The sequence below is a fragment of the Melopsittacus undulatus genome, chromosome 5 (assembly GCF_012275295.1).
Source record: "Melopsittacus undulatus isolate bMelUnd1 chromosome 5, bMelUnd1.mat.Z, whole genome shotgun sequence".
Lineage (NCBI taxonomy): Eukaryota > Metazoa > Chordata > Aves > Psittaciformes > Psittaculidae > Melopsittacus > Melopsittacus undulatus.
Genome location: NC_047531.1, coordinates 66,839,688 through 66,864,476, shown reverse-complemented (window position 1 = coordinate 66,864,476; position 24,789 = coordinate 66,839,688). Strand labels below are relative to the sequence as shown.

The following is a 24,789-nucleotide window of genomic DNA, read 5'->3' as shown; positions in this document are numbered from 1 at the left end:
TGCCAGTCCTGCTAGCTGCCAAATTGCTAAGTGGGATGGTGAAGGTTACAAAACCGACACCCCTAAGCTCCCACTGGAGGCTGGCAGTAAGCTTGTACCCATGCTGTGGCTTGTGCACTGTGATCGTGAAGTGAAAATACCTTCTGCAGAGGGTATAAAACTCTCAGGTCATTTAGCCTGCATGCTGTTGAGGTGTAGGGGGACGAAGAAGGTGTTGCAGCAACCCAGCTGCAAGAAACAGCCATGGGGAGTTGTGGCAAGTTCTCTGTTAGTCACTGGCAGGAGTGTGCTGCTTAGCTTTAGGCAGCTGCTTTAGGCACTTCTGTTGTACTGCTACAGTCTTAAGGCTGTCTGCTTGCTCTGCAGAAAAAGCAGGGTCTTCCAGACCTTTACAGACATGTGTCTTTCTCCTGAATATGTAAAGGCTTAGGGGGAATCACCATAGCTGAAAGGACTAGCAAAAGTTAGGAGGTTATTCACTCTTCCTGTGGGATACAGATGTTGCAAATCCATCCCTGCTGTAGTTTCAGTAGTTTGGCAGATCAGATCGGTCCAGGACCTAACAATTCTCTGTTCCAAGTTCCTACTGCGAGAGGTGGGCAAGGCCTTAGATAAGACGATTGGTGTCCCAACATCCCTGTGTTCTCCAGTCTAGGCACCTCTCTTCTCCAGCTCCATTTACACCCCTTATGTGCAGGACAGGCATGTGGCTGGGGTGGGTGTCTTGGTGGTGGTGTTGTACCTGCATTTCCCAACCTGGATGGTGTGCTCAGCGAGAGTGCCCCTTAGCAGCATCTGCAGCAACAGGCACTACCTTCCCACCATTGCTCCAAACTAGCCTCTTTTTTTCCCCTTTAAGGTAGGCATGCAGCAACTAGAGCACTGCAGTCAGAAACAAATGGGGAAAAGCTCTCAAGGGTACCAAATGCTGCAGAAATGTTTACAAGATTAGTGTGGACACAGTACGTTCTTTGACTACAAAGTGTAACAGTCCACTGTGGTTTTACTCTGGGCTTAAGATATATAAGCTGACTTGTTCAGAAATACGCAGAGACTCCAACCTTCAGTTTTACAACCTCACATTATTTTCCTTATACTGAGATGGGCTACTGAGAGTTACTTCGGCTGGTTTTGTCAAGCCTTCTGTATCGCAGCATGACCTTGCACAGCTCTTCAAGGCTCACTGGCACCTCGCCTCTCAGGAGGAAGTGCTGATGATGCGATCTGTGATGGATCTGGCATTTCCCGTCTGTCTATATCCTGTCAGGTAGGGTAATGGTCCAGTTTACAGGTTATAGCAGAAATCTGTGCCAGCACCTCTAACTTTTGCAAGCGAGACTGAAGCACAAGCAGAGGAGATGCAGTGTTTATCTCTTGAGAGTACTGTTCTGTTTCCATGGCAGTAGACAGCTCAGTCCAGATTTGGCCAATCTTGTCTGCAAAGTAGCATGAAAAAAATTAGGAGAGAAAAAACTTGACTGCAGCTCAATGGAGGCAGTCAAGATTAATCAAGCTTGCATACGCTGGGTCTACTATATGAGACTGAAGACACTGTGAAGAAACCTCTTTGCTTCTTGTGTAGCTAAGATCTGATTTGAGGTCTGTCTGCCTCTGTCAGTGAGACTCCGTGGGGGACTTTTGCCACTTGCATTCTAGGAATTTCCCTTCAGATAGGTAAACTGTAACTACTCACAGTGTGAAGACAAAGCCACTGCAAAGCAGAATTATTAAACTTTGAAACAATAGTAGAGAATGAGCTGTTGTTACAAAATCTCTTCTATACACTGAGAGAGTAATCTATTATATGGCTGTTGCTTCAGGGATGCCTTGAAGAACATCACTGCAAATATCTGCAGAAGAGAACCTGTTAAAGCAATCCCTTGTCTTCTTGGGGTATGTGTATTATGGTCTCTTACAAAAAAAAGTAATTAAAACAATGGAGATTTAGTCACAGAAAGGAAGAAAATGATAGATGAGGTAGGTTTCCAGTTAAACTCTGGTGGAATGCAGAAACTAGGTGGAACAATGCCAGTCATCTGGAAACCCTTGTAGTCCTTTTAGAGTGTTTTCATTGGTTTTGATGGCATGTGAGAGAGGATTCGCTGACTTTCCTAAATAAATCACTACCATATGTGGGCCACGTATCATCTTTGAACTGATTTCAGGGGAAGATCAGTAAAAGCTAGCATTAAGAGAAACATAAAACTGCTTCCGGAACATTGTAGCAGGTTCTATTCAAAATGCAGGCTAGCTGTTCAATAGCAGTTTGAATATCTACTGAGGTAGTATAGAGGGTGTGCTGGATGATAGATAATGCAATTTACCAAAATAAAAATGTAAAGGTCTCTCCTGCCCCTAGAGTCAAATTGTGTCCAACTCAGTTTGATTACTTCAGAGACTTAGAAATGAAAGATAGCTTCAAGTTTCTTTGTGAAGTTCTTTAGTGGTATTTGTGCAGCACCCCTGCAAACTGGCTGTTTCTTAATGCAATCTTTGCCAATTAGATTAAAATGACAGATGTTTTCAGAGAAAACTATATCATAGATCTGGAAGGTTTTAGTTTTGTTGTGTTTTGTGCATTGATTTTTTTTTGTTGTCTGTTTGGGTTTTTTTCTTTCTTTTCTGAAGAGACTGCTAAAAGAGATAATCAGGCACTTCTGTTTAGACAGATTTAGCTCTTTCAGGGCATGCTTTTCTATACTGGAGATACCTATTTGTCCTGCATCTTCCAGGTGAGTGTTGATTATTTATATTATGGGAGTGCTTAAGACTTGCAGCAAGATGAAGCCCTCTTTATGCTGACACAAAGTTTTGTTATTGATGTGTTATCCAAACGTTTCAGCCTAAATGAATGTTATAGATAAAAGAATAGAAGGAAATGTCTGATATAGCATTTCCCAAAATTTTCATGAGGCTTGTGTTCCTGTGCCAGGAAGGAGAAGCAAGGTCAGTGGAGACTAGGTCATCTCTGCTGGCTTAGATAGCCATGCTGTAAGAGAAGATATGTGACTTTGGCATTTCCCTGTTTTTCCATCTCTAGGCACTTTCTAATTACAAATGGAAAGATTTACTCTTTTTAAACGATGGGAACTTGTACCCAAGAACTGTAACTAGTTTAGAGGCACTGCATTCATTTCCCTGTCCTTTGTGACTCAGTATGATTGACTAGGTCATTCCAAGACCTTTTTTTTCACAGTCTCTGTAAGTATAGAGAGCACCTGAAAGAAGCTCAGTATTTGCATTCTTCTTGAACTAAAGATTGAATACCTGTTGGGGAGCTGAGCTGTTCTCACTGTTAAGTCTTCTTTACAAAGCCACTACCTTGCTGGCACGTGACAGTCCCTCAGAAGTGACATCAAGTGGCTGCAAGTTACGGATGGGAAAGACCCATTACTGAATTTAAACTGGAATTGAAGCAAATATTCAGGATAGATAAAAAATTCATTCCAACTATTTCAGCATTGGGCACTAAAAAGTGTAAGTATGGACAGAGCCTGAGGCAATGCCTTCTTTTATAAACAGCATGTAATATCCTGTACCTCTTGAGAAAAGGTGAATCCCACAAATATGAATCAGCACTGACAAAGCTACTTTAATTACAGCAGAAACAGGTGAGTAATCCTTTCCACCATCTTGCATTGCTAATATCTCTGGTGTTAGTAATTGCAGGGAGCCAAAGAGCACCCATGCGTCATGAATAACAAAGGCAGTGTCTAGGAGAAGGTTCTGGAATGGTTGATGTTTGGGTAAAAGGCCTATGGGATCCACTCCTGATTTAGAGGAACATTGGCTATCAAAAGTGGAGGGTGACAATTCCTAAGGGATTGCCTCCTGTGAAAGTGGGTACTTTGGATCTGGGAGTTTGAGGCTGGTTGAAGGAGATGACTGATCAGAATGGCTCCACTTGCATTATATGTGTGTCCTTGTAGCACTGCAGGCAAACCAGTCTGGGGCTCTGGAGGACCAGTTGTCTGGAATTGGATGGGACCAGCACTGGGCAGCTCACAGCCACCTTCTGGCAGGTCCACTGCCCAAACATTGCCGTTTACACCCAATGTGCTTAGTCAATATGACTGCATTTGAAGGAATGTGTTTTGCCACAGAGGCAATGCTAAGCAGGCTGCTGAACATCCATGTGCCAGCGCTAAGGAGAGCTTTGGAAAACATGGAAAGGTGGAAGGAGTTTGGAAGAGAAGCAGAAAATATATGGGGAAGATGTCTCTGGAGTGAGCTAGGACATGGAAGAGGACAGGCTTGAGTTCCTCTGTGGGATGGAGGATCTGACCCTGTGGAAGCCCTAAAAAGAGTATTGGCAGATTCTTGGCTGGAACTGCCTGGACCCAAAAGGTCAAAGAAGCAGAGCAGCTTGTGGTATCAGAAACTTGTGCAGAGGGATGTTGCTTTGAAGTCTTTTGAGCACCTGTGGGAGAACTGGAGAACTGAGAAGATGATGAGAACACAGAGATTGGTGTGCTCCAGGGTCTCAATTTACAGCAGTCAAACATAAGGATTTTGAGGGAAAGTGCAACCTTTTGGTTCAGAGCTGAGATAGGATCTGTGTGCAACACGGGGCTGCGGCTGGAGGTAACACAAGTTAAAATGTGCCAGTCCCAGCTCTGCGGCAATGTCTCTACACACTCCCCAACACCCCTTTCTTTTGAAAAGAGAAACCTGAAGTCTATTATCTCGTATATTTGTATGCAATGTTCACTTTACCATCCCCTCCCCATCACCAGGGAAGGCGATGACTTAACCATGTAGCATGGGTTATGCTGTGGATTACTAATTAGACAACGCAATTAGAGCTCGCTTGTTTTTTTCTACTGTGTCATGTCTCAGGAGCCCCCAGTCTTGGCTTCCCTAGGCTGGTTTTTTCCTTTGATAAATATAACACACAAGGAACTTTGCCAGCTTTCATTTTTCAATGACAAATATCACATTCCCCAGAATTTCACAAAGAATTGAAGATCTGGGGTGGGGGAAGGCAGCTGAAGCACCCCTGTGTGTATGCAGCACCTCATATAAGGTACTCCAGCCTGCTACTGGGGGATTAACAGCAGACTGATTTCATGTCAGCTTTCACATTTTATCCCTCTATCTTGCCCAACCTTAGTTTTGTTGGTATTTTTCTACAGTAAGATGGTTTTCCAGCAATTTGGTGTTGTTGATCAAGCTTATATTTCAACTGCACTAACTAAAGATGCAATCAAGCTTTGGAATTCAGAAATAATGACAACTTTCTGCTGGCTTTGTTTTCAGCCTCATCCAATTTAACTACACCATGGCTCCTTACAATTGCATTTCACAGGCATTTACTTAACCTATTAATTCTTCTTTTTTTTCAGTTTCAGAGTAGGATTCTGACATCATCAGTACACTTCAGTATAACGTGGCTGTCATGTTCTGCAAGTTTTGTAATGAATTGCTGCCTGTAATTGTAAATAGTGGAGATGGTTATAAATAATAATGGAGAACAGAAAAATACATCAAAGAAACAAGTAGAAGATTAATAAAATGTTAATGCCAGTGGGTATTTAAAATATTTAGTTCATTTACCTAATTGTCAACTAAACTGATATAAATTGATGATTTTAGCTGTTGCATTGTTCTATTATAATTTTAAATTATAAAATTGTTTGGGGTTTTTTTTGTCTGTTTTCCAATTAAAATATCGTATGAAAACTACGACATGGTGAGCTGCACTAGGAAAGCTTCACTACAGCTGCACTAGAAAAGGTGCACTACAAAAGGAAGAGGCAGAAGGTGGCTTTTGCCTCTCACATCCTCCCCAGGAAGACAGCTGATAGCTGGGCAAGGAAACCCCTCGTCAACAGGGACAGAGCTCCTCCAGAAGGTGATTCAGAGCATGACTGTAACTGGGGCATATTGCATTTGTACTCAGACTTGTTTTACTTTTCCACAAGTCTTTTCTTCCATTTGCTCTTTCATTGTTAGGCAGCTGGTAACCCAATGGCTTTGCATTGCAGTACTCAAGCTTGCAAGAATGATTGCTGCTAGTAAAACATTCATTTGGCTTGGGTTTCTGATGCAGTCTTTGCATCTATTTTTATTGCTTTGTCGGCTAAAACAGTAACATAGGGCTTTTCCTATTCAGCAGGGAAAACTGGTTGTGCATTGCTCAGTGTCACCCAGTTCCTCTAAGAAAGTTCTAAATCCTGAGCAACAGAAATGTTTTCACTTACCTTTTACATGAGTATGTTTGAGAGTATGTGGAAATAGATTTGTTTGTTTCCCATTTGCAGATGCATTTCATGGTAAGACTTACTCAGGAGGCACATTTCTCCCTCTTGCATATGTTTCATACTTCCACTTTTATTGGAAGCACTGAGCAGTGCAAAAATTCAGGTCTCTTGGGGGGGGAGAATTAATTCATAAATGTTACTCCAGTTGCCTATGGAGAATGTTGTCATTCAAGAAAATGTCAGTCTGGAAAGTCAATGTCTAATGTAATTTCAACCTTTATTGAGAAATCTGCCACATGTTGAAAATACAAGGAAGAGTGACACACAGAAATTAATAGCATTATATATAGTAACAGACATGCTGTAGAATACGGACAGTTTGATGTGACTGAAGGACTATTATATTCTGGAAGAGACCATTGCTTTTCTTACCAATTGGGAACATTATTTCTTTCCCATGCAGTTAAGAAAACCCGCGTGTTTAAGAGGTCTAAAGTGTAAATATTACTCATAAAACATGCTTTTTTCATGGCATCAGCATTATGTGTGGGGTGACTGTAAGGTTTTTGTTTATGAGATGTTTTCCTTGTTAGTCTTGTGTTTCTTAGTGTCGTGGTTTAAACCAAGTCCCCCAACTCCCGGAGAGTTAGGAAGGAGAATCCAAAGAATGTAGCCCCCACGGATTGAGATAAGAACGGTTTAATTGCTAAGGCATAACACAAAACCCCTACTGCCATTTACTACTACAAATAATAATGATACAGCAAACAGCAAGTGAAAAGAATACAACACCCCACCAGCCACCGACCTATAACTCACTCCACCCTGCCTGGCCGAGCACCATGTGCTCCCTCCTCCATTTTCCTCCAGAGCTCTACCCCTCCAGCTTTCTCTTTCCCAGTATGCATCCTGGGCATCACGTGCTATGGTATGGAATACCTCATTGACTAGCCTGGGTCAGGTGTCCTGTCTCTCCTTCCTCCCGGACTCCCCTCCCACCTGGCTGGAAAAAAAAACCTTGAACAAAAAACACCCTCAAAACATGCTCAAACCATGACACTTAGGTTGTTGGGTGGCTTGTGGGGTATTTTTTGGGGGTGGTGTGTTCTCTGGAGTTTTGTGGTTGCCTCTGTTGTTGGTTTGGTGGTTTTGTATGTTTGCTTGTTTGCAGTGGTTCTTTTTTTGTGAAGGGGGATGCTTGTGTTCTAACTTGAACAGATGTGGGACTTGAGCAGACAGGGACAGTTCAGAAGGAAGTTCTCCTATTCTGTAATGGTGCAGTTTGTCTAGAGTTTTGGCAGCTACTGCCACCCCATGGTTTCCCACAAGGGATGAATCTTGCAGAGCTTTTAAGTGTTGCATTTCTCCAGAAACCTCTCACAGGGCAGAGAGATGACAACAAACACTCGTTTTTGTCTTACCCCCTTCTTCCCTATGTCCCCTTTTCAGTAAAAGTCCCTCTGCAAATAAAAGCAAGTATGGCATGAACAGCATTGCTTTGATTTAGGATGGATGAGTCCCTTCCACTGGATTTACAACTGTGTAATTGAATATTAATTTTGGCTCCTGGGAGTTTTCACTGATTATATCTGCTTTGGCAGGATGTATTTTGCATTTTTTTTTCTTCCAGGAACTTCAAAAACGTACATCTGGAGAAAGCTTTTGAAACTCATTCCTTACAGTTGCTGCTGCTTTGGGAGTTTGTGTTTACGTCAGGGGTGCCACATACAGACAGATCTGGGTTAAAGCAAGCTGGTCTGAGCAGTGTCCTCTGAGCGTTGCTTCAAGCGGAGCTTTGCTCTCCCAGGGCCTGAGCAGGTACTCAAGTCGAAGGCTCTGACATGGAAGGGGGACATCTCGGGTATTGTTACTCCACACATTACTTCATGCCGAGGAATACGCTTGGTGTGGAGGAAGAGTTTGCTTTTTAAGAAGAAGCAAGAGAGACCTCGCTTTGGTGTATCTTCTTGCTGGAGTTGGAAGCTTCTTTCCCTTGGACCAACCCAGCTGAAACCAGGCATCAGTAAGGCTGTAGAAATTAAGTCAGTTGGCTCGGAGGCAGAGGCTTAGGCACAGGCACTGGGCTCTCTTCTGTATTATTGGGGACTCTCAACTTCCATCTCCCCCCCTGCTGTCCACCACCAAGCTATGAAGTGCACCAAGCACGAAGCGCACCCACTGTGCTGTACTGTTTTTCCCACCCGACACGAAAGTTGGACCCCTCCTCCTTGAGCTCTCCCGACCCCCGGTTTGCTCCGGGGGCTCCCCGGGAGATGGGATGCTCCTGCCCGCCGCAAGTACTGCACGCACCGACCAGCCGTGAGAAGGACCCTCTCCGAGGGGCTGAGCAGCTCCTCTCTGCAGTCACCGGTAGCTGGGAGCTGCTTTTTTAACTGCTACTCTCAGCCCCGAACCCTTCCCGTGGGTTTTCCCGAAGTGATCCGAATCTCCACGTAGCAGAGCGGAGGTTGTGCTGCCTTTGCCGGAGAGATGTGGTATTTGTTTTTGCTGCCCTTCCCTCCGCCCCTCGTGGCTGGAAGCGGGGGGCTGGAGGGGTAGGGAGGGAGGGCTCCTCTACCCCCGCCCCGGGGAGGAGCTTTAGCCCCAAATAAGGTGCCTTTGGACGTTTGGGCTTCTCTTCCCAAAGGGGCACTGGGGTTACGACAGTACTGCTCCCCCAGGTGCCTCGGCCCGCCGCCCATGGCTCTGCTTTCGGCCGGCGATGCTCGGTCGTAGCTCCGATGGGGAAAGGCTGCGTCCCTCTCCTAAAATGAAACGAGCGGCATCTCCGAGCGGGCGGCGGGAGCCGCTGTTACGCCTTTCGGAGTTGAGCATGGAGGGAGGTGAAGCAGCCACCTGAACGCGGAAAAAACCCAAACAGACCGAACAAAGCCCAACAACAAGTAGTTCTCGCCTGGCGGGGAAGCAGGGAGAGCGGCCGGGAAGCGCCGTCCTCCGCCAACCACCACCGGAGTCCGACCGAGAAGCGGATCCACGTTTTCTCCTCTGGCCAAGGTAACTGCGGGGCTGGCTGGGGGGAAGTGGGGAAGCGTGGAGAAGCCCCCGGCGGCGCGGTGCTGGCTCCGCCGGCTCTTCCCCGCGATCCACTCTCCGTGATTTGTCTGAGAAAGTGGGGAGCCGAGCTCCGTGCAGGCAGCTTTTCCAAGGGTGTGCCGGCTGCCGGGCTTACTGGGGAGGGAGATGTGTGTTTTGGTATTTCCTCCCGAGAAGCAATCCCTCTCTCCAAAAACGGGGGGTGGGAGGGAAGGCGAACCTCTAATCCGTCTTTTTTTTTTTTTTTTCCCTGGTTAGGCTGTTAGGATAATAAAAGATAGATGCCCCTTAAATAATTAACCGCACACTTTCTGTTCCATCAGCTCGGTTCTCGCAGCCCCGCTCGGGAGGAGGGGGTGGGGAGAAGCGGCACTGCCATTCCGGCAGCCGCTTTCAGGGGAGGCGAGGGCAGAGCCCCGGAGCCTTGCCCGGGGCGGGCAGGCGGCAGAGAGCCCTCCGCAGGAGGAGCGTGCGGAGCTGCCCGGCGGCGGGCCGGGCTCTCCCGGAGGTGCGGATCGGCGGGGGATCGGGGGGATGGAGCGGGCTGGGGTAGGCTGTGACGGCGGGGAATAGCGTTCCCCACCCCCCCACCTCCTCCGGGGGTGCTTGAGGGGGGGCTTCTCCTCGATTTCTTCTGTTTGCGTTTAAGGCAGCAGCTCGTCCGCCGCGGACCTGCCGGCGACCCCATCCCCGCCGCCGCCTCCCGCGCCCTCCTCAGTCATGTCCGACCCGGAGCGATGGGGAAGCTCGAGGACAACGAGAGGGTGATCCTCAACGTGGGGGGCACGCGGCACGAGACCTACCGCAGCACCCTGAAGACCCTGCCGGGGACCCGCCTGGCCCTGCTCGCCTGCGAGTCCCAGAGCGAGTCCCCGGGCGGCGAAGAGCCGCCGCCACCGCCGCCCTCCAACCCCAACCCGCCGCCGGCGCCGGCGGGCGGCTGCCCGGAGCCCGGCACCGGCTGCAGCCCCCGGGGCAGCGGCGGCGCCAGCGAGTTCTTCTTCGACCGGCACCCTGGGGTCTTCGCCTATGTGCTCAACTACTACCGCACCGGCAAGCTGCACTGCCCCGCCGACGTCTGCGGGCCGCTTTTCGAGGAGGAGCTGGCCTTCTGGGGCATCGACGAGACCGACGTGGAGCCCTGCTGCTGGATGACCTACCGCCAGCACCGAGACGCCGAGGAGGCCCTCGACATCTTCGAGGCTCCTGACCTGCTAACGGGCGAGCCGCCCGCCGACGGCGACGACGACGACCTGGCCGCCAAGAGGCTGGGCATCGAGGACGTGGGGTCTGCCGGAGAGGGGAAGGGAGGGCGCTGGCGGCGGCTGCAGCCCCGCGTCTGGGCACTCTTCGAGGACCCTTACTCCTCACGGGCTGCCAGGGTAAGCGCTGCTGGACGGCGCTCCTGTCGGGGTGGCTGGGGAGGCTGAGGGGTGCCGGGGACCCCATATAGGAGGCAGCCATGTAGGGCATCAAGGGGAGGCATGCCCCACATGAGGCAGAAGTGATGCTTTGGTGGGTTGCTGCACCGGGATGGTGTCAGCCCGCAGGGGGTAGTGGTGCTTGTCCCCTCTGCGTCTGCAGGCAATGTCAGACGGAGGGGGTGATCCTGCTGGCCCAGTGTTCCGTTACGGGATGAGGTGGTAGCTATGCCCCAAGGAGCTTGTGGTGGAACTGCACTTGGCCACTTGGCTTGAGTGGGGGTCCGGAGGTGTGTGTGCTGGGAGACCTGTTTGTGTGTGGGTATGAGCACACAAGGTGCCCTTGTCCTTGCTGAGTGCCTGCATGGAGGCACGTTTGGGAACACGGGAGGCCGTCATCCCTCTCCCAGCTGTCAGAGGTCTCGGATTTGGAGTGAGGTGGTGACAGTGATGTGGGAGAGCAACCTCAGCCTTTGCCCAGCTTCGCTCTGTCTGTGCTGGGAGGTGATCGGAGTTCAACAAAGTAAGCGTGACAGGGGGTCACCCTGGCTCTTCCTTCATTGATTTCTCAGGGTGACCCTGCCTGGCTCTGTGACTGAGGGAACGGGTACACAGCAGTGAATGAGTGTACTAAGTTTCCATTATATAGATAGGGATTTTAGATCTTGATACTGACTACTTTCTCATTTGATGATTTGGATTTTAGTTCTGTGTCTTAGTTGCTGTTGTCAGTGGCGATGGGAGTTTGCTTTCTAACCCAGGGCTTTGGAGCAAACAGTTGTAATTCCTTTGAGAGAAACAGTTGTGCCTCAGATTTAACAACTAGAAGAGCAATCACCAGCAAGTCCTCCCTGCAATACAAGAACTTGTTACTGGGAATGTTGCTTATAAAATGGTAAGAAGTGTTTTGTAGCATATTTGTCAGGATTCCCATGAAGCATTCAGAGCTGAGCCTCATCCTGCAGAAAGTGCAGTTGTGGTGGGTGTTATCTCCTGGTGAGTGCTGCTGATTTCACTGGCAATCTCATAGATGTAGCTATACGTGTGTGGTTTTAAGTGACTTCCTGAGTCGTGCCCTATACCCTGCTGCAGTTTATGTGAAAGTTAGTACCTCCTATGTGCTTAGTGAAGTTAAACAGAAAGTAAAAGTCCTTGTAGTTAGTGCTGTCACTTGCTGAATGCCAGTGTTGTTTTTGAAGGTTGCCCCCAGTGAGTTTTCCCTTGCCAGATGGCTCCAGCTGATACTTGAAATACATTTTTGATAAAGGAAAGAAATCTACCATGAGTCTCTAACTTTGCTCATCAGTGACATACCCACATTGCTTCCATCTTCACTGCCTGAATCGTAAGGAAAATGTGGCTGTCAGTTACCTGAAAAAACAGTACTTGTGTGTGGTGATTGCCCTGCAGGTTCTGTTTCACCTCCTGTTTCGTGACAGTGTCATATCTGTAGCCTTTATGGTAGAGAACTGAGGGTTATGGTGTAAATGTTAAGTGGGAGTTACTAGGAGAAATAGGAAGGCAGGCACGCTGACTGCAGTTGCACCCTGGAGTTGTAGCTGTCACTTGGGTTTTCAGTCCACTTCAGTCCACTCTTTGACAGAACCTGTAGGTGCTTGCTTTCCAAAATTTCCATCTGTGTTAGATCATCCTGAACTGTCAGTGGCTCAGATGAAGTTAGTTTGAGTTTGCAAAATGAATGCCATAATTAACACTATAATAGAAAATTGCAACACAACAGTAATATTCATCCCTTAGAAGATAAGGTATTCACCTTTTTATAACTTAAAACCAGGTTTTAAACATTATATTCCGATTTTCAACCCCAGGCAGCCAGAGTAAGGCAGTGTCAGAGCAGTAACAACAGTGTCTAAATTGGTGTTCTCGTTTTCTTCAAGGCTGCTGCCTTGTACTTGGTGTTTCAGGTAGGCAGACAGCTTTGAGACTTGCTGGCAAGTCTTAAAGCATTAAAGTAAATTTGTATTTAAGGACTAGGATGTACTTAGCAAGCACTCTTGAACACTATAAGGTGATAGTAACATTACTTGGAACTGAGACGTTACTGCCAGTTCAACGTTTCCCACACCTGAAACAGAGATGTTATTTTCTGAGTATTCTGGCAAATACACTTTTGTTTTGTGTCAGCTGAAATGATGACTAACTCTAAACACATCTGGGTGAAATCCTGGCTGTGCTGAAATCCAGACAGAACTCTGTGAGCATCAGTGTTTGCTTCGTAGTGTTAGTTACTGACTCATGCACTACTTAGGTTGCCATGAGGCTGCGTATTGGTAAACTTTCTTAATAACCATGGTAATTAATTTTTTAGCATTACTGCCCGATTTAACTTCAGCAATGTCTTTTCTGGGAAGTATGGTGATGATAAAATCGGGATATTTTCTGTTAATGAAATGGTACTTAATATTTGTGATTTTTCTTTATCCTAAACTGTGATCTCTAAAAATAGAAATTTATAGAAATTCAAATATAAGTTGCCATGGTAACCTATTCGGGGATAGTGCATGCACAAGATTATTCTAGCAAGACCATCCAGTGATGTTATATAAATAGTGGAAGTAGTTTGTTTACTTTACTTAAGATTCTAAGAAAAATAATGATTCAGTTTTAAGTGTATGCAGTTTGATATTTAGATGGTGACATCTGCTAAATGTGGGGTTTGTAAATATAAAATGTAATTCCCATGCATACAGTTGCTTTGAAACCTGCAACACTTTCCTTTGTTCCTCAAGTTCAGGAGTTACATCTGAATATTATTTCTGTTTTCATTTTATCATTTTTGGATTTCATAGCCTGTGAAATGAAATTAAGGAGTACAGCGCTACTCCTCTCACTCCAGGCTTAATAGAGCAATCATTCACAAACTGCTATGTGACAGAATGCTATTAGGTAGCTATGGAAAGCTACTGGCATGAGATACTGTCATAAGAGGAGAAGCACTGGGCAAACAAATCTTTCTGTGTGTTGGCTTAAACATCTCCAAAACAGACACTTACTTGGTTCTTATTGGAATCAAACATGTATTGTGAATTTTGCTAGTTAATACCTGTAAACGATATATGATGGCTCATAAGTGCAAAGTACCTTAGTAATTACAAAAATACATCTAAATAGTTTGTAGGAAAGTACAAGAGACATAATTTAGCACCGAGCTTAAAAGAGTGTGTGCCCAGCAGGACCTCTCGGATATCGTATCTCAATTTAATTAAGCTTTTAAGGCTTTTACTTTTGAATAATAGTTGAAACGTGATGCTGTTCAAAGAAGTAATTAGTATTTGTCATTGATTTTTTTCCTAAGGATTATGGATTACTCATGTACTTAGTGCAGTAACTCAAAAATGGGCCTGTGATTCACAAAGTTTGTAGCTGTGTAGCCTTCACTTCCTGAGAAGGCTTGAAATCTGTCCATGGATAACAGGACAGCACCTGTGAAGTCAGGTAGCTCAGCAGTGTAGGAGTCAATGTGTCCCAGGGCACTCGAGTGGTGCTGCCTGTGACACCCTTGCTTCTTGCAGCAGCTAGAGGCAAGTTACACAAACCTTCTGCAGCACAGTCTTTTTCTATAGGGAAGATCTAATTACTTGGTTTATAAGGGAAGGATAAGAACTAATAGTAAACTTTGTAAAGTTTGCTGTGAGAATATATTCGCTGAAATGCAAATAAACCCACAAATGTCTTGCAGTCCAGGCATCAAGATAAACTGTGCAAGTGTTCATTAAAACACTGATCTTCTGGTACTTCATGAGGAGCTGGACCTGAGCAGTGTGTTGTATTTAGCTGGATGTAGATACAAAATTCCCACCCACCCACTGTTTTATGTGAAGTTATATTGTCAGAGACTTCTTCCAGTTTCCTGTAACATCTACATCAGCTTTGAACATTTGGTGGGGTTGGTTGTAAGAAGAATCATCTGAAACAAGTGTGATGAGAGAGAGGGAGAAAATATGATTTTATAGAACCCCTTGAAAGGCTAAAGCTATAGAAATTATATTGTAGAGCGTTTTTACCAAAGATACGCATTTATTTCATGGTTAGCTTATGTTCTCTCTAGGTGCCTAGTTACCTGTCATGCACAATGGTGAATGACCACAGTGAGTTATATTTTTAGGGCTTTGCTTTTTTGTGGTGCAGCACTGTTTTTATTTTCAGTGGAAGCAATGCTGCTGGGATGGTCTGCAATACTGTGAATAAAGTGGTGAAGATATGTTCATCACAGAATATATGTTTGTAGATTAGTAGTCAATAGCAAAGTTTGTTTGTTATTAGCAATAGAAAAGCCCTTTACTTTATAAGTGGAAATCTTTAGTCTCTTTTATTCAACAAGGAAAGGAAGTATACTTTAGATTTTACCATGTAATAATTGAGTTGTGCAGACATCTTCTGTCTGAAAATCATACAAAGAAAATAGTAAAGGTTGATAAAGAAGCTGCCAAGAGGGTATTCTGTTTGCCATGTTGGGAATCAAAATTCTGACTTTGTTTTAGAGGGAAAAGAGTCTGTTATATTTAACTGGTGAAAGCCAGTCATTTTGCTTGAAATATTTAGCTTATGGGAGCTGTCATTTTTGACTAAATAACAAGATCTATTCCTAATGAGAAAAATCGTAATGCATCACTGTTACAGATATTCATAAAATCTGTAGCTTCATGTGTACATGGGCTGACTAATTTGTGCTGTAATTTTTATCAATGTGCTTTGGCTTGCTGGTTTTTAGAAGTCTTAATTGGAAATTGTAGCTTGACATGACATACTGAGCATAAACTGTCTTGATCTACCTTAAATGTAGATGCTCTCTGATGGTACTGACATATTGGTGAGGTAAAATCATAAAGATTTCTGCCTCCTGAACTTCTGCCTTTTCCTCTACAGCTGTTCTGCCTGATGCTGCTAGTGTTTCCATGGAAACTAGCCAGCTCTTGGCTTCCTCTTCCCATGGAAAACAGCCTTCTCGCTGTCACTTAGTCATCTGGGAAAAGCATTTTGTCGTGGTTCTGACATAAATGCCACAGAGATGATCTGTACTATCATTTCAGAAAGAGATGCTGTTACAAGTCCAGAGGAGGGCCACGAGGATGATCAGGGGACTGGAGCACCTCCCATATGAAGACAGGCTGAGAAAGTTGGGGCTGTTCAGCCTGGAGAAGAGAAGGCTGCGTGGAGACCTCATAGCAGCCTTCCAGTATCTGAAGGGGGCTTTCAAGGATGCTGGGGAGGGACTATTCATTAGGGACTGTAGTGATAGGACAAGGGGTAATGGGTTAAAACTGAAATAGGGGAAGTTTAGATTGGATATAAGAAGAATGTTCTTTACTGTAAGGGTGGTGAGGCACTAGAATGGGTTGCCCAGGGAGGTTGTGAATGCTCCATCGCTGGTGGTGTTCAAGGCCAGGTTGGACAGAGCCTTGGGTGATATGGTTTAGTGTGAGGTGTCCCTGCCCATGGCAGGCGGGTTGGAACTTGATCATCTTAAGGTCCTTTCCAACCCTAACTATTCTATGATTCTACATATGTGCATGTGCATATGGCCGGGCTCGTCTTCCACCAACTCTAGAATGATTTGGTTACATGTACTTTGGCTGAATTTGGTTTGGTATAACTGGGAATGGAAATCAGATTAACATACACAGCCCAGGATAATAACAGCATGAGAAGTATTTTTCTGTTGAGGAATCTGGCAGACCACATGCTCTTCCTGTATGTAGTTAATGCACAATGTGCTATCTGTCATACTTGTTTACGGTGCTAAAATTCTTAAATGGTTTACTTTGGGATGGGAACTTGCCTTCAAACTGATTACAATGGTTGTGGGAGAAATAGCTCTCAACTTCTGATGAATGTTGTACAGGTTTCAGTACTATCGTCAGATGAGGCATCACATTATCATGCCATTGTCACATGATGCAGTCAGGATACGAAAAAAGTGATGTAAGAAAAGTGGCATATTTGAGGTCTCTATATTGTTAAAAGTTCTTGGGACTTAGTTCAAGGTAAATGTATCAATCAGTCAATACCCTGTGAAGGAGCCAGCATTGTTGCTTGTTTTGATGAATTTGTGTTGAATCATAATCAAAGAAGTTCAGAACACAGACTAATCCCAAATCCTTTATTAGTTTCTTTTGTAGTAACTTTAAGATAATTTAAGGAAAGTTGGTGTAAAACTCACTTGTTCTTTCCTTCCTCAGTGATCAGTGGCAGAAAGTGACTGTTCTTTCTGTATGCAATTGGGGTAGAAGAGTCAGAGAAAAGGCATCCTTATGAAAGTTTTTAATATTTTAATAATCTCTTCTGAAGTGCTGTCCAGCCATTTTAAGATGGAAGAGGCAAGGTCTTCTCATTTCCAAGGGCTGTTCCAGTGCTCTTCATTACTCCAGAGACAACTCCTGCTCATCCTGTGGTTCAGACTCTTGGCTCATCTTGTGGAAACAGTTTCCTTCAGCCACAGCTGGAAAGAAAGGGTTTATGCTGTTATATTTAACACCAGTGGGGATAGTGTGTTGCTTTTTAATTTTCTTTACTAAACTCTCCTTTAAGATCTCACTTCTGGCAATGTGATTTATATAAGCTTACGGGTTCAGTGCAGAAACTTGTACGGAGTTCTGCATTTTTATTTATTTATTTACTGTGACTAAAGTAGCTAGGAGAATAAAATCTAGATGAGGTAATATTTGGAATAGCAAACTATCAGTTATCATTCTGATTACTAGGTTTCTTACAGTGATACAGTTCCTTCACACATGCTCATCTTTAACAAGCACACATCCTTCCCAGGATGAATTACTAATTGCGTAGGAATAAAAATCTGATTTTAAAGCAATGCTAACCAAGGCTATGCAAGAATTTTAGGTGGAGAGCAAATAGAGAAACTATGTTCACTCTTACGTATATGTTTTGTTATTTCCAAGGGGCCTTTCTCTTGGTGCAAGGGTTGAAACTTGAGGATATTTCACACTGAAATAAAGTGGTGAACACAATATACAGCTGTGGAAATGTGTGTGGATATACTAATATAAAGTTAGCACTGGCGATATTTATCAACATGATAAAAGGAATTCAAGTTGTTGTGATGACCTCATACATTTTCTTCCCTATCCTGACATAAAGCATGTATATGGTTTAACTAAATGGTAGTATTGTTAGGAATGCTGTAGAAATAGCTGTAGAGAATGAAGTCACACTTTATTATTCTTTTTAGTTCTACAGATGTGTTTAATTAACATCTTTGTTGGTACTTTATGATGACTAAAGCACTTTTGAAGGAAAAACTCCACTTCCATCTGTTAATCAGTAGTGTTAAAAATAGGATGCCATCTAATCATATGAAATACAATTTCTTGTGATTTGTGATTTGCTTTACAGAATTTTTGACTGAAGTGGTGACTTGAAGCTTAAAAACCAAATTATCCAATTACATATTTTAACCAAGTGTTGTTTTTTCAACCCCCTGCCTTAAAGTGGAAAATTCTGAGATGTTGCTGTGGTTTTGGTCTTTTTTATCAGTAGGTTAACTATTACAGTGATCTAATTAATCCTTTCTTACTACAGACAGCCTTTTGTCATTTCTTAGTGTTTCTGGGTGAACCTTAGATATGAGGTCTTTGATATGCTCATGCAAAATGCTGTAACAGAATGGCCTCTTACCTCAGTGCTGAATAATGTGGTAAAGTTCATTAATATGCATTAAATATACAACATAGTATTATCTAGTCTTATTTCTGAAATAAGTATAGTTTCTTAAGTATTTTCTTTTGTATCTAGCATACAAAATGACTTTTTTTTTTTTTTTTACTGTGCCTAGTCTTTGAAAAGGGTAAGTATCCTTTGAAGTTTGTGGGTTTGGTGTTGATAATTTGTAGGGTAATGGTTGTATAGCAGTAATCTTCTTTTTAACTGTTTAATCCTTATCCTTAGAGAAATAATTCTTCTTTAGGAATGGCTTCCACCACACTGAAATGCTTGCTTGCATGAAAGCACAAGGCTACTCTAATACTAGGGATCTGATAGGTAGTAGGTGGGATTTCAGAAATCAAGTTCTGAAACTCAGTTAACAGCTGAGAAATTCTTTTCCAGTCAATTGCATCAGAGAAGAGAAAGTTCAGTAGAGTGAAAAAGAGGGCTGCAGAACAGTGCTGTGAAATGATGTGTGCAGGTTGAGGATGTGTGCAATGATGAGGAGCACAGGCTGAATTCCTGGCTATCCTGCAAGGGGTCTGCGTTGGTGCCTGCAGCAGCATGGAGTGAATGTATTTAACTGTTGCCAGTGGCATCTGGCTGGTGGGTGCTCTTCAGTAGAGGGAAGAATAATGTCTTCTAATCATATTTCATTCAGCCTACTTAATTTCTCAGATCAGAAACATCCACAAAATATATTAGGCTTTTATATACTGTCTGCTGTAAGATTGAGGATAGTCAAATGTATATTAATTAGTGTTTTATATAAAGCCTGTGCAATAATGGAATTTTAAAGGTTTTTTTTTTTCTTTGAAGTAGTGGTAAAAATTATTACAGAACAAGGTAAAGGGTGTTTTTAACGTATATGAATGGGCATAAACTTGCTTTGTTCTTAGACAATACCAAAGGAGGAGTCCTCTTTAATCCTTATTTTTACATAGATATACAAAAATTATTAGTACTTCTTGAACGATCTATTTTATATTCTACACTGGCACTTGGTAGTCCTTTACCCATATGAATGACAATTATTTATAATGAGTGGTTTCAGGAATATCTTAATTTTCATATGATAATGATTATTAGGAGCTAAAAAAAGTTAATTTAGACTTTTTTTTTCTAATAATTTATTTTTTTTTTATATCAGCCCAAGTCTTCATTTCTTTACCAGAACATGTAAGGAAACACTGGAACAGGCTTCCAAGAGAGGTGGTCGATGCCCCAAGCCTGTCAGTGTTCGAGAGGCATTTGGACAATGTCCTTAATAACATGCTTTAACTGTTGTGCAGCCTAGGTGGTCAGTCAGTTGGAGTAGATTATTGTTGTAGGTCCCTTCCAACTGCAATAATCTATTCTATTCTAAATAAATGTTTCCTGGTGTTCCAACCTTCTTTTTCCTGACAATGGAAGATGAAGTCCTTTACTTAATAATTATAGCATTTCATATTTTTGTGGTTTAAAAACTAAAGTGTATATAGTAAATGGCATATAATAAATGGCATTAACAGGTTTTTTTTGGGGGTAGAAATCGAGCGGGGTAGGATTTTGCGCAGTATTGAACATCAGCTCTACTGTATAACTCACTATCTGGTCATTATCTTGTAATAATTTACACTAAACAAATTGATTTAAACATGCTAGGCATCTTTGTTCCTTGACCAGTAAATTTTATTACTGGCTAAATCCGAAGCTCTATGAATATAGTTTTGCATTTGAGGATTGAGGCTTCTGGCGGCAGGCCAGAATTGCTTTCCTGTTTGCCTAGGTGATATACCTGGGCAGCTTGGAGGAAGAAATGGTTGTGTTTGTCATTTTTCTCTGAAACAGGCACACAAAGCTGATGTTGCAGTGACCTGTGAATACTCAACAGAATTTGATGCATTGCAGCTGCAGGGCCTCCTTGGTTAGACATTGCATGTTTTAAGTTGGTGCCTCAGTAGCAGAACAAGTGAGCTGGGGAAACGAAAAAGGAGGAATTATTTGATGAAAAGGAAAATTACATCTTGGTGAAATATGAGCGATTATAGACTGAAGCAACGAATGTATTTTCATTATTTTGGTTTATCACAGTATAGCCAACCAAACCTTAAAACTGGCAGAGGCATTTTGTGTTCCGTGTATGGTTTGTTTTGTTTGGTTTTTTTTGAGTGACGTTCATTGCTTTAAGGATGGAAGGCATTGGTTTTCTTTAAACTGCAGGTTTATCTACTTCTTGCTGCAATTGTCACTTCCTTAAAGTGAGAAAGGCATTTTGATCTTTTCAAAGTGACTCCCCTAATAACTACGTTATCACACACAGTTTGTAAACACCTACTGTAAGTAGGTACCGTCTTGCAGTCAGTCTCCACCTCAGCCCAGAAGCAGTGACAGGCACGAGTGTCTCCCAAAACTATCCCTGGAGGCTCTCAGAGTTGGTAGTTAACTGTTTCCTCATTCGATATCTATTTTATCTAATTAGCTCCACCACACTGCAATCAGAATCTTGCACTCTTACTGAGCCAGTGGCTGGTTATTCCAGAGCTTTTGAATCAATGACTTGCAGTGAATAAAATAAGCTGTCCTATGATTCTTTGAAGTACAATGACAACTATAGATACTTCTCTATTGTTAATACTACTGTAAGTAGCCATGCTAGCAGCTCTTCTTTGAAAGCATGATGGCATGCATCACTTATTGACATGAAAGCCTATAAAAATTTCAGTGATTTTGTATTCTCAACAATTTAAAGACATTTAAATTCAGTATTTGGTAGCAGAAATGTACCCATTAGTCTCTGGGGAAGTGCAGATTTGTTCACTTTGAGCTTGTATTTCATTAAAGCAACCTACCTTGCACTGAGCCTGACATATTCATGAGATGAAGGCAATCCTGTTTGAAATAATGCCTGCTTTTGTTCAAATACAAATAGCTAATTTTCTAAAATACTGTGAGGATAATTATCAAACTCCTGTCTTGTGCTGCTGCTGTTTGTGTATTCCTTGAAAATATAGATCAAGAGGTGTGTGTTAGTAATTATAATGAACAAACTTTGCAAATCTTATTTTGTTTGTTTACTGGCAATGCAACTTTAAAATAACAAGGTAATTGTAACAGTTTCCTAATTGTATCATCAGTAAAATACTGCCTTCAGAAACCTCAGCCTTGTCTCTGGGTGGGAGAGTCTTGGTAATAGTGGAGGCTAAAGGAAAATGCATGACCTAATTTTTTCATTGCAGTTCTACTGTTCATACAAGTACAGTGTAACAGCTGTGCACTGCAGAAGCAGAGAAGAAACGGGAGTCTGAAAACAGGGAGGAGAACATTTGTGGTCCTAGTGTTCCCAAACTTCAGGTGGAATTTTTGTCCATATGTATAATTATGGATGAAAAAAACATTTTATTTTGTGTGATATATATATGTATGTATGTGCACACACACACATTTTTGTAACAAGTGCATGGATTATCCTGTAATTATGATAGTAAAGAAGATTTTTGTTGGTTTTTTATTTCCCATTTGTCCTTCAAGGTTTTAATGAAGAAGGTGTATCTCAGATCTCATGTTGTAATTCAGTGTGCTTACGTTTTCTTGTCTAATTCAGCTTCCAGCTGTAAGTTCAAGTAGAGTTTTGTGGACTCTCTGAATATCTTGCTTTATTAGGCTATAATCCATTTTACTGGATATACATGTATGTTACTATATTGGTTTACAGTATTTTGTAATCTGGAGAGGGACTTTTTATGAGGGCATGTAGTGACCGAACAAGGGGAATGGCTTTAAACTGAAAGAGGGTAGATTTAGATTAGATTTTAGGAAGCAGTTATTCACTGTGAGGGTGCTGAGGCACTGGCCCAGGTTGCCCAGAGAAGCTGTGGCTGCCCCATCCCTGGCAGTGTTCAAAGCCAGGTTGGACAGGGCTTGGAGCAACCTGGTCTAGTGGAAGATGTCCCTGCCCATGCAGGGGGATTGGAACTGGGTGAGCTTTAAAGTCCCTTCCAACCCAAACCATTCTGTGATTTTGTTAATTATGTTTGATGACAGAAGTAGTGCTCCATTCTTTATAAATTTTATTATACTAGAGATGGGAAAAACCCGAAGCTGTTATGTAAGTAAGTAAATCTTTCTTTCTGTGAATGTATATCTTATGGGTGACTACCATGGCCAATTAAACTTTTTCCTGCACTTGGCATATTATAAAGTCTCATTTGAGTGCAGATATGTTGCTGTCAGAAGGTTCTGAACTTACTACATTTTTTTCCCCAATGAAGGTTTTCGATTTCTCCTTGTCTAAATAGGCTGCTTATTTTCATAGACCTGTAGAGATTTAATTGTTTTCAAAAATCTCTATCCTTTAGTCTAACCTTGTTATGCACGGTCAGCTGGTTCAGAGCTCTTAGGTGAGGGATCAGGAAGTCTTTTCTTTAAAAAACAAACAGGGAAGCAAGCCCGACTTACTGAAACTAAACAAGGTAAAGTTGCTTTTCACTTGGAAGTCCTGACGGCTCAGGACATCTTTTCCCAAGAAAGCACTTGCATTTGCACTTCTTACATCGGAAAGCATAACTGCTGAAGTAATTTGAGCTCAGGAACAGCATGAAAGAACGCAGAAGTTGAAGGACTATTATGACTGGGAGGGGGTTTGGCTGCTCACACTTGAGAGCTCTGTATTATGGCATGCATCGTCATTTAAAAAATACCTAATTACTCCAAAGCAAACCAATATTCTATGGTGTCCATTTTATTGAAAGCACATATAAAATGTGAACAAGGATACTATTCTTTCTATGACTTTATTTCAAGCATCCTGATACAACTAATTATATCGATTTTATATTACATTTAAAAAATATAAATTTATAGCTAGTTTGCTTTTATAGTGTTACACAGAATGACTGAAAAATCTATAAAATGGTCAGATTCTGCTGGTAAATTATCTGGAATTGTTCTAGAACCCTCCTGATTGTATATTGTAAAAACCTATACATTGTTCATATTATTTATATATATATGTGACATTTTAAGAAAATAATGTCTCCCAGGAATGCAGCTTTCCCTTTGTCAGCTGCCTGTAAGGGCATATCATTTTCATCTGTTTGTGTCGATCTTTGAAGTGTTGCAACCTGATTTATTATTCATTTATATATGTAATTTTAGTCATTTTTGTAAAAGGAAGAGAGGATCAGTTCAAGTCAATTTCATATGTCTGTTTTGGGGAGGAATACAGAATAAAGAGAAGAACAAAACTGTGAAATCCATATTTAAGTAAAAGATGGAAAAAACCTGTGAAAGCTGTGAATGGTGTAGGTATTATGTTATGATGAACTCATTTGGTCAGGCTAGGAGGGACATGGAAGCTGAAGAGGGCTCGGTGACTAAAGTGCTAGCAAAGAATTCTGGAGATCCAGGTTCATGTCATTGTTAGGCTGTAATATCATCTGTATTTCACCACACCACTGTGGTTCGCCCTGTCTGCAATCTGGGAAGGTATGGATATTCTCTTACCTTAGAAAATTAAAATGTAACTTAAAAAAATACACAGTGCTTAAATGATGCACTGAAATAAAAAAAGGGGAAATATATTTTAGTTGGTGACTGTCAATCACAGTGCAAAGGAGAGCTTTGGTACTTTTTAAAGGAGATTGGCTATTCTTTGCTGGTTTCTGTGTCTGAAGATCTAAGCATACGTAATAATTTAATGGTCATTTTTATTTATTTATTTTCCTCCTTTGTTTGTTCCCTTTTTTCTTTTTTTCTTTTCCTTTTTTCCTTTTAATTCAGTGGCTCTGCTGTGGGAGTAAGCTGGGACCCTGTAGTAATTTGTGTATATACAGTAATGAGAGGAAATCCTCACAATATATTGATAATTTTGTTTGCAGAGCAGAGTTGGAAGAATGTATTCAGAGAAGGAGGCATAAATCCCACACCTGAGCAGTATGGAAAGAAGAGAACTTTGAATTCAGTAAGAAAACATTGTCCATTTTGTGAAGTGACTGAGGCAGGGTCTACACAGGAGAAGACTCTTCAGTCGTTAGTGGAAATTGCTTTGCAAGGAGATGTAATTAAGGCAGGGTTAGGCATAGATGTAGTTTGCCAAAGTTTTTCCTCCAAAACCTACTGTTAGCATTTCTGAAATAAAAGGTTTCCAGAATTTAGTATGCCTGGAAACAGTGTAATTCTCCATCTTTCTCATAGGTTGCGGAATGTTTGCAAAGACATTTGGCTCTGCGCCTGTGAAGTTTAATTCTGCCACAGCAGAGTCTTAAAATGAGAAATATTGGTCCATCTTTACAGTTGGCTCTCGTACCAATTTGATCTGCAGTATATTAGAAAGACTTAAATATTTTCAGTGATCTCACATGGATTCTTGGTTGAGTTCTGTAGCTGCTTTTGAAGTGTTGATTGATGGTGAGCCTTAGCCACCAGATGTGGGGGAATGGTTGAGCTTG

General features: G+C 42.5%; 1 protein-coding gene across 1 annotated transcript in view; it reads left to right on the top strand.

The window, feature by feature from the left end:
• The first annotated feature begins 8,861 nt into the window (after positions 1–8,861).
• Positions 8,862–24,789, top strand: part of KCNC2 (potassium voltage-gated channel subfamily C member 2) — a 105,188-nt gene continuing 89,260 nt past the window's right edge. The window contains exons 1-2 of the mRNA XM_034063342.1: positions 8,862–9,218; positions 9,907–10,639. Of these exons, the coding sequence (XP_033919233.1) occupies positions 9,995–10,639 (645 nt within the window). The 5' untranslated portion in view covers positions 8,862–9,218; positions 9,907–9,994. The remainder of the gene's footprint in view (positions 9,219–9,906; positions 10,640–24,789) is intronic.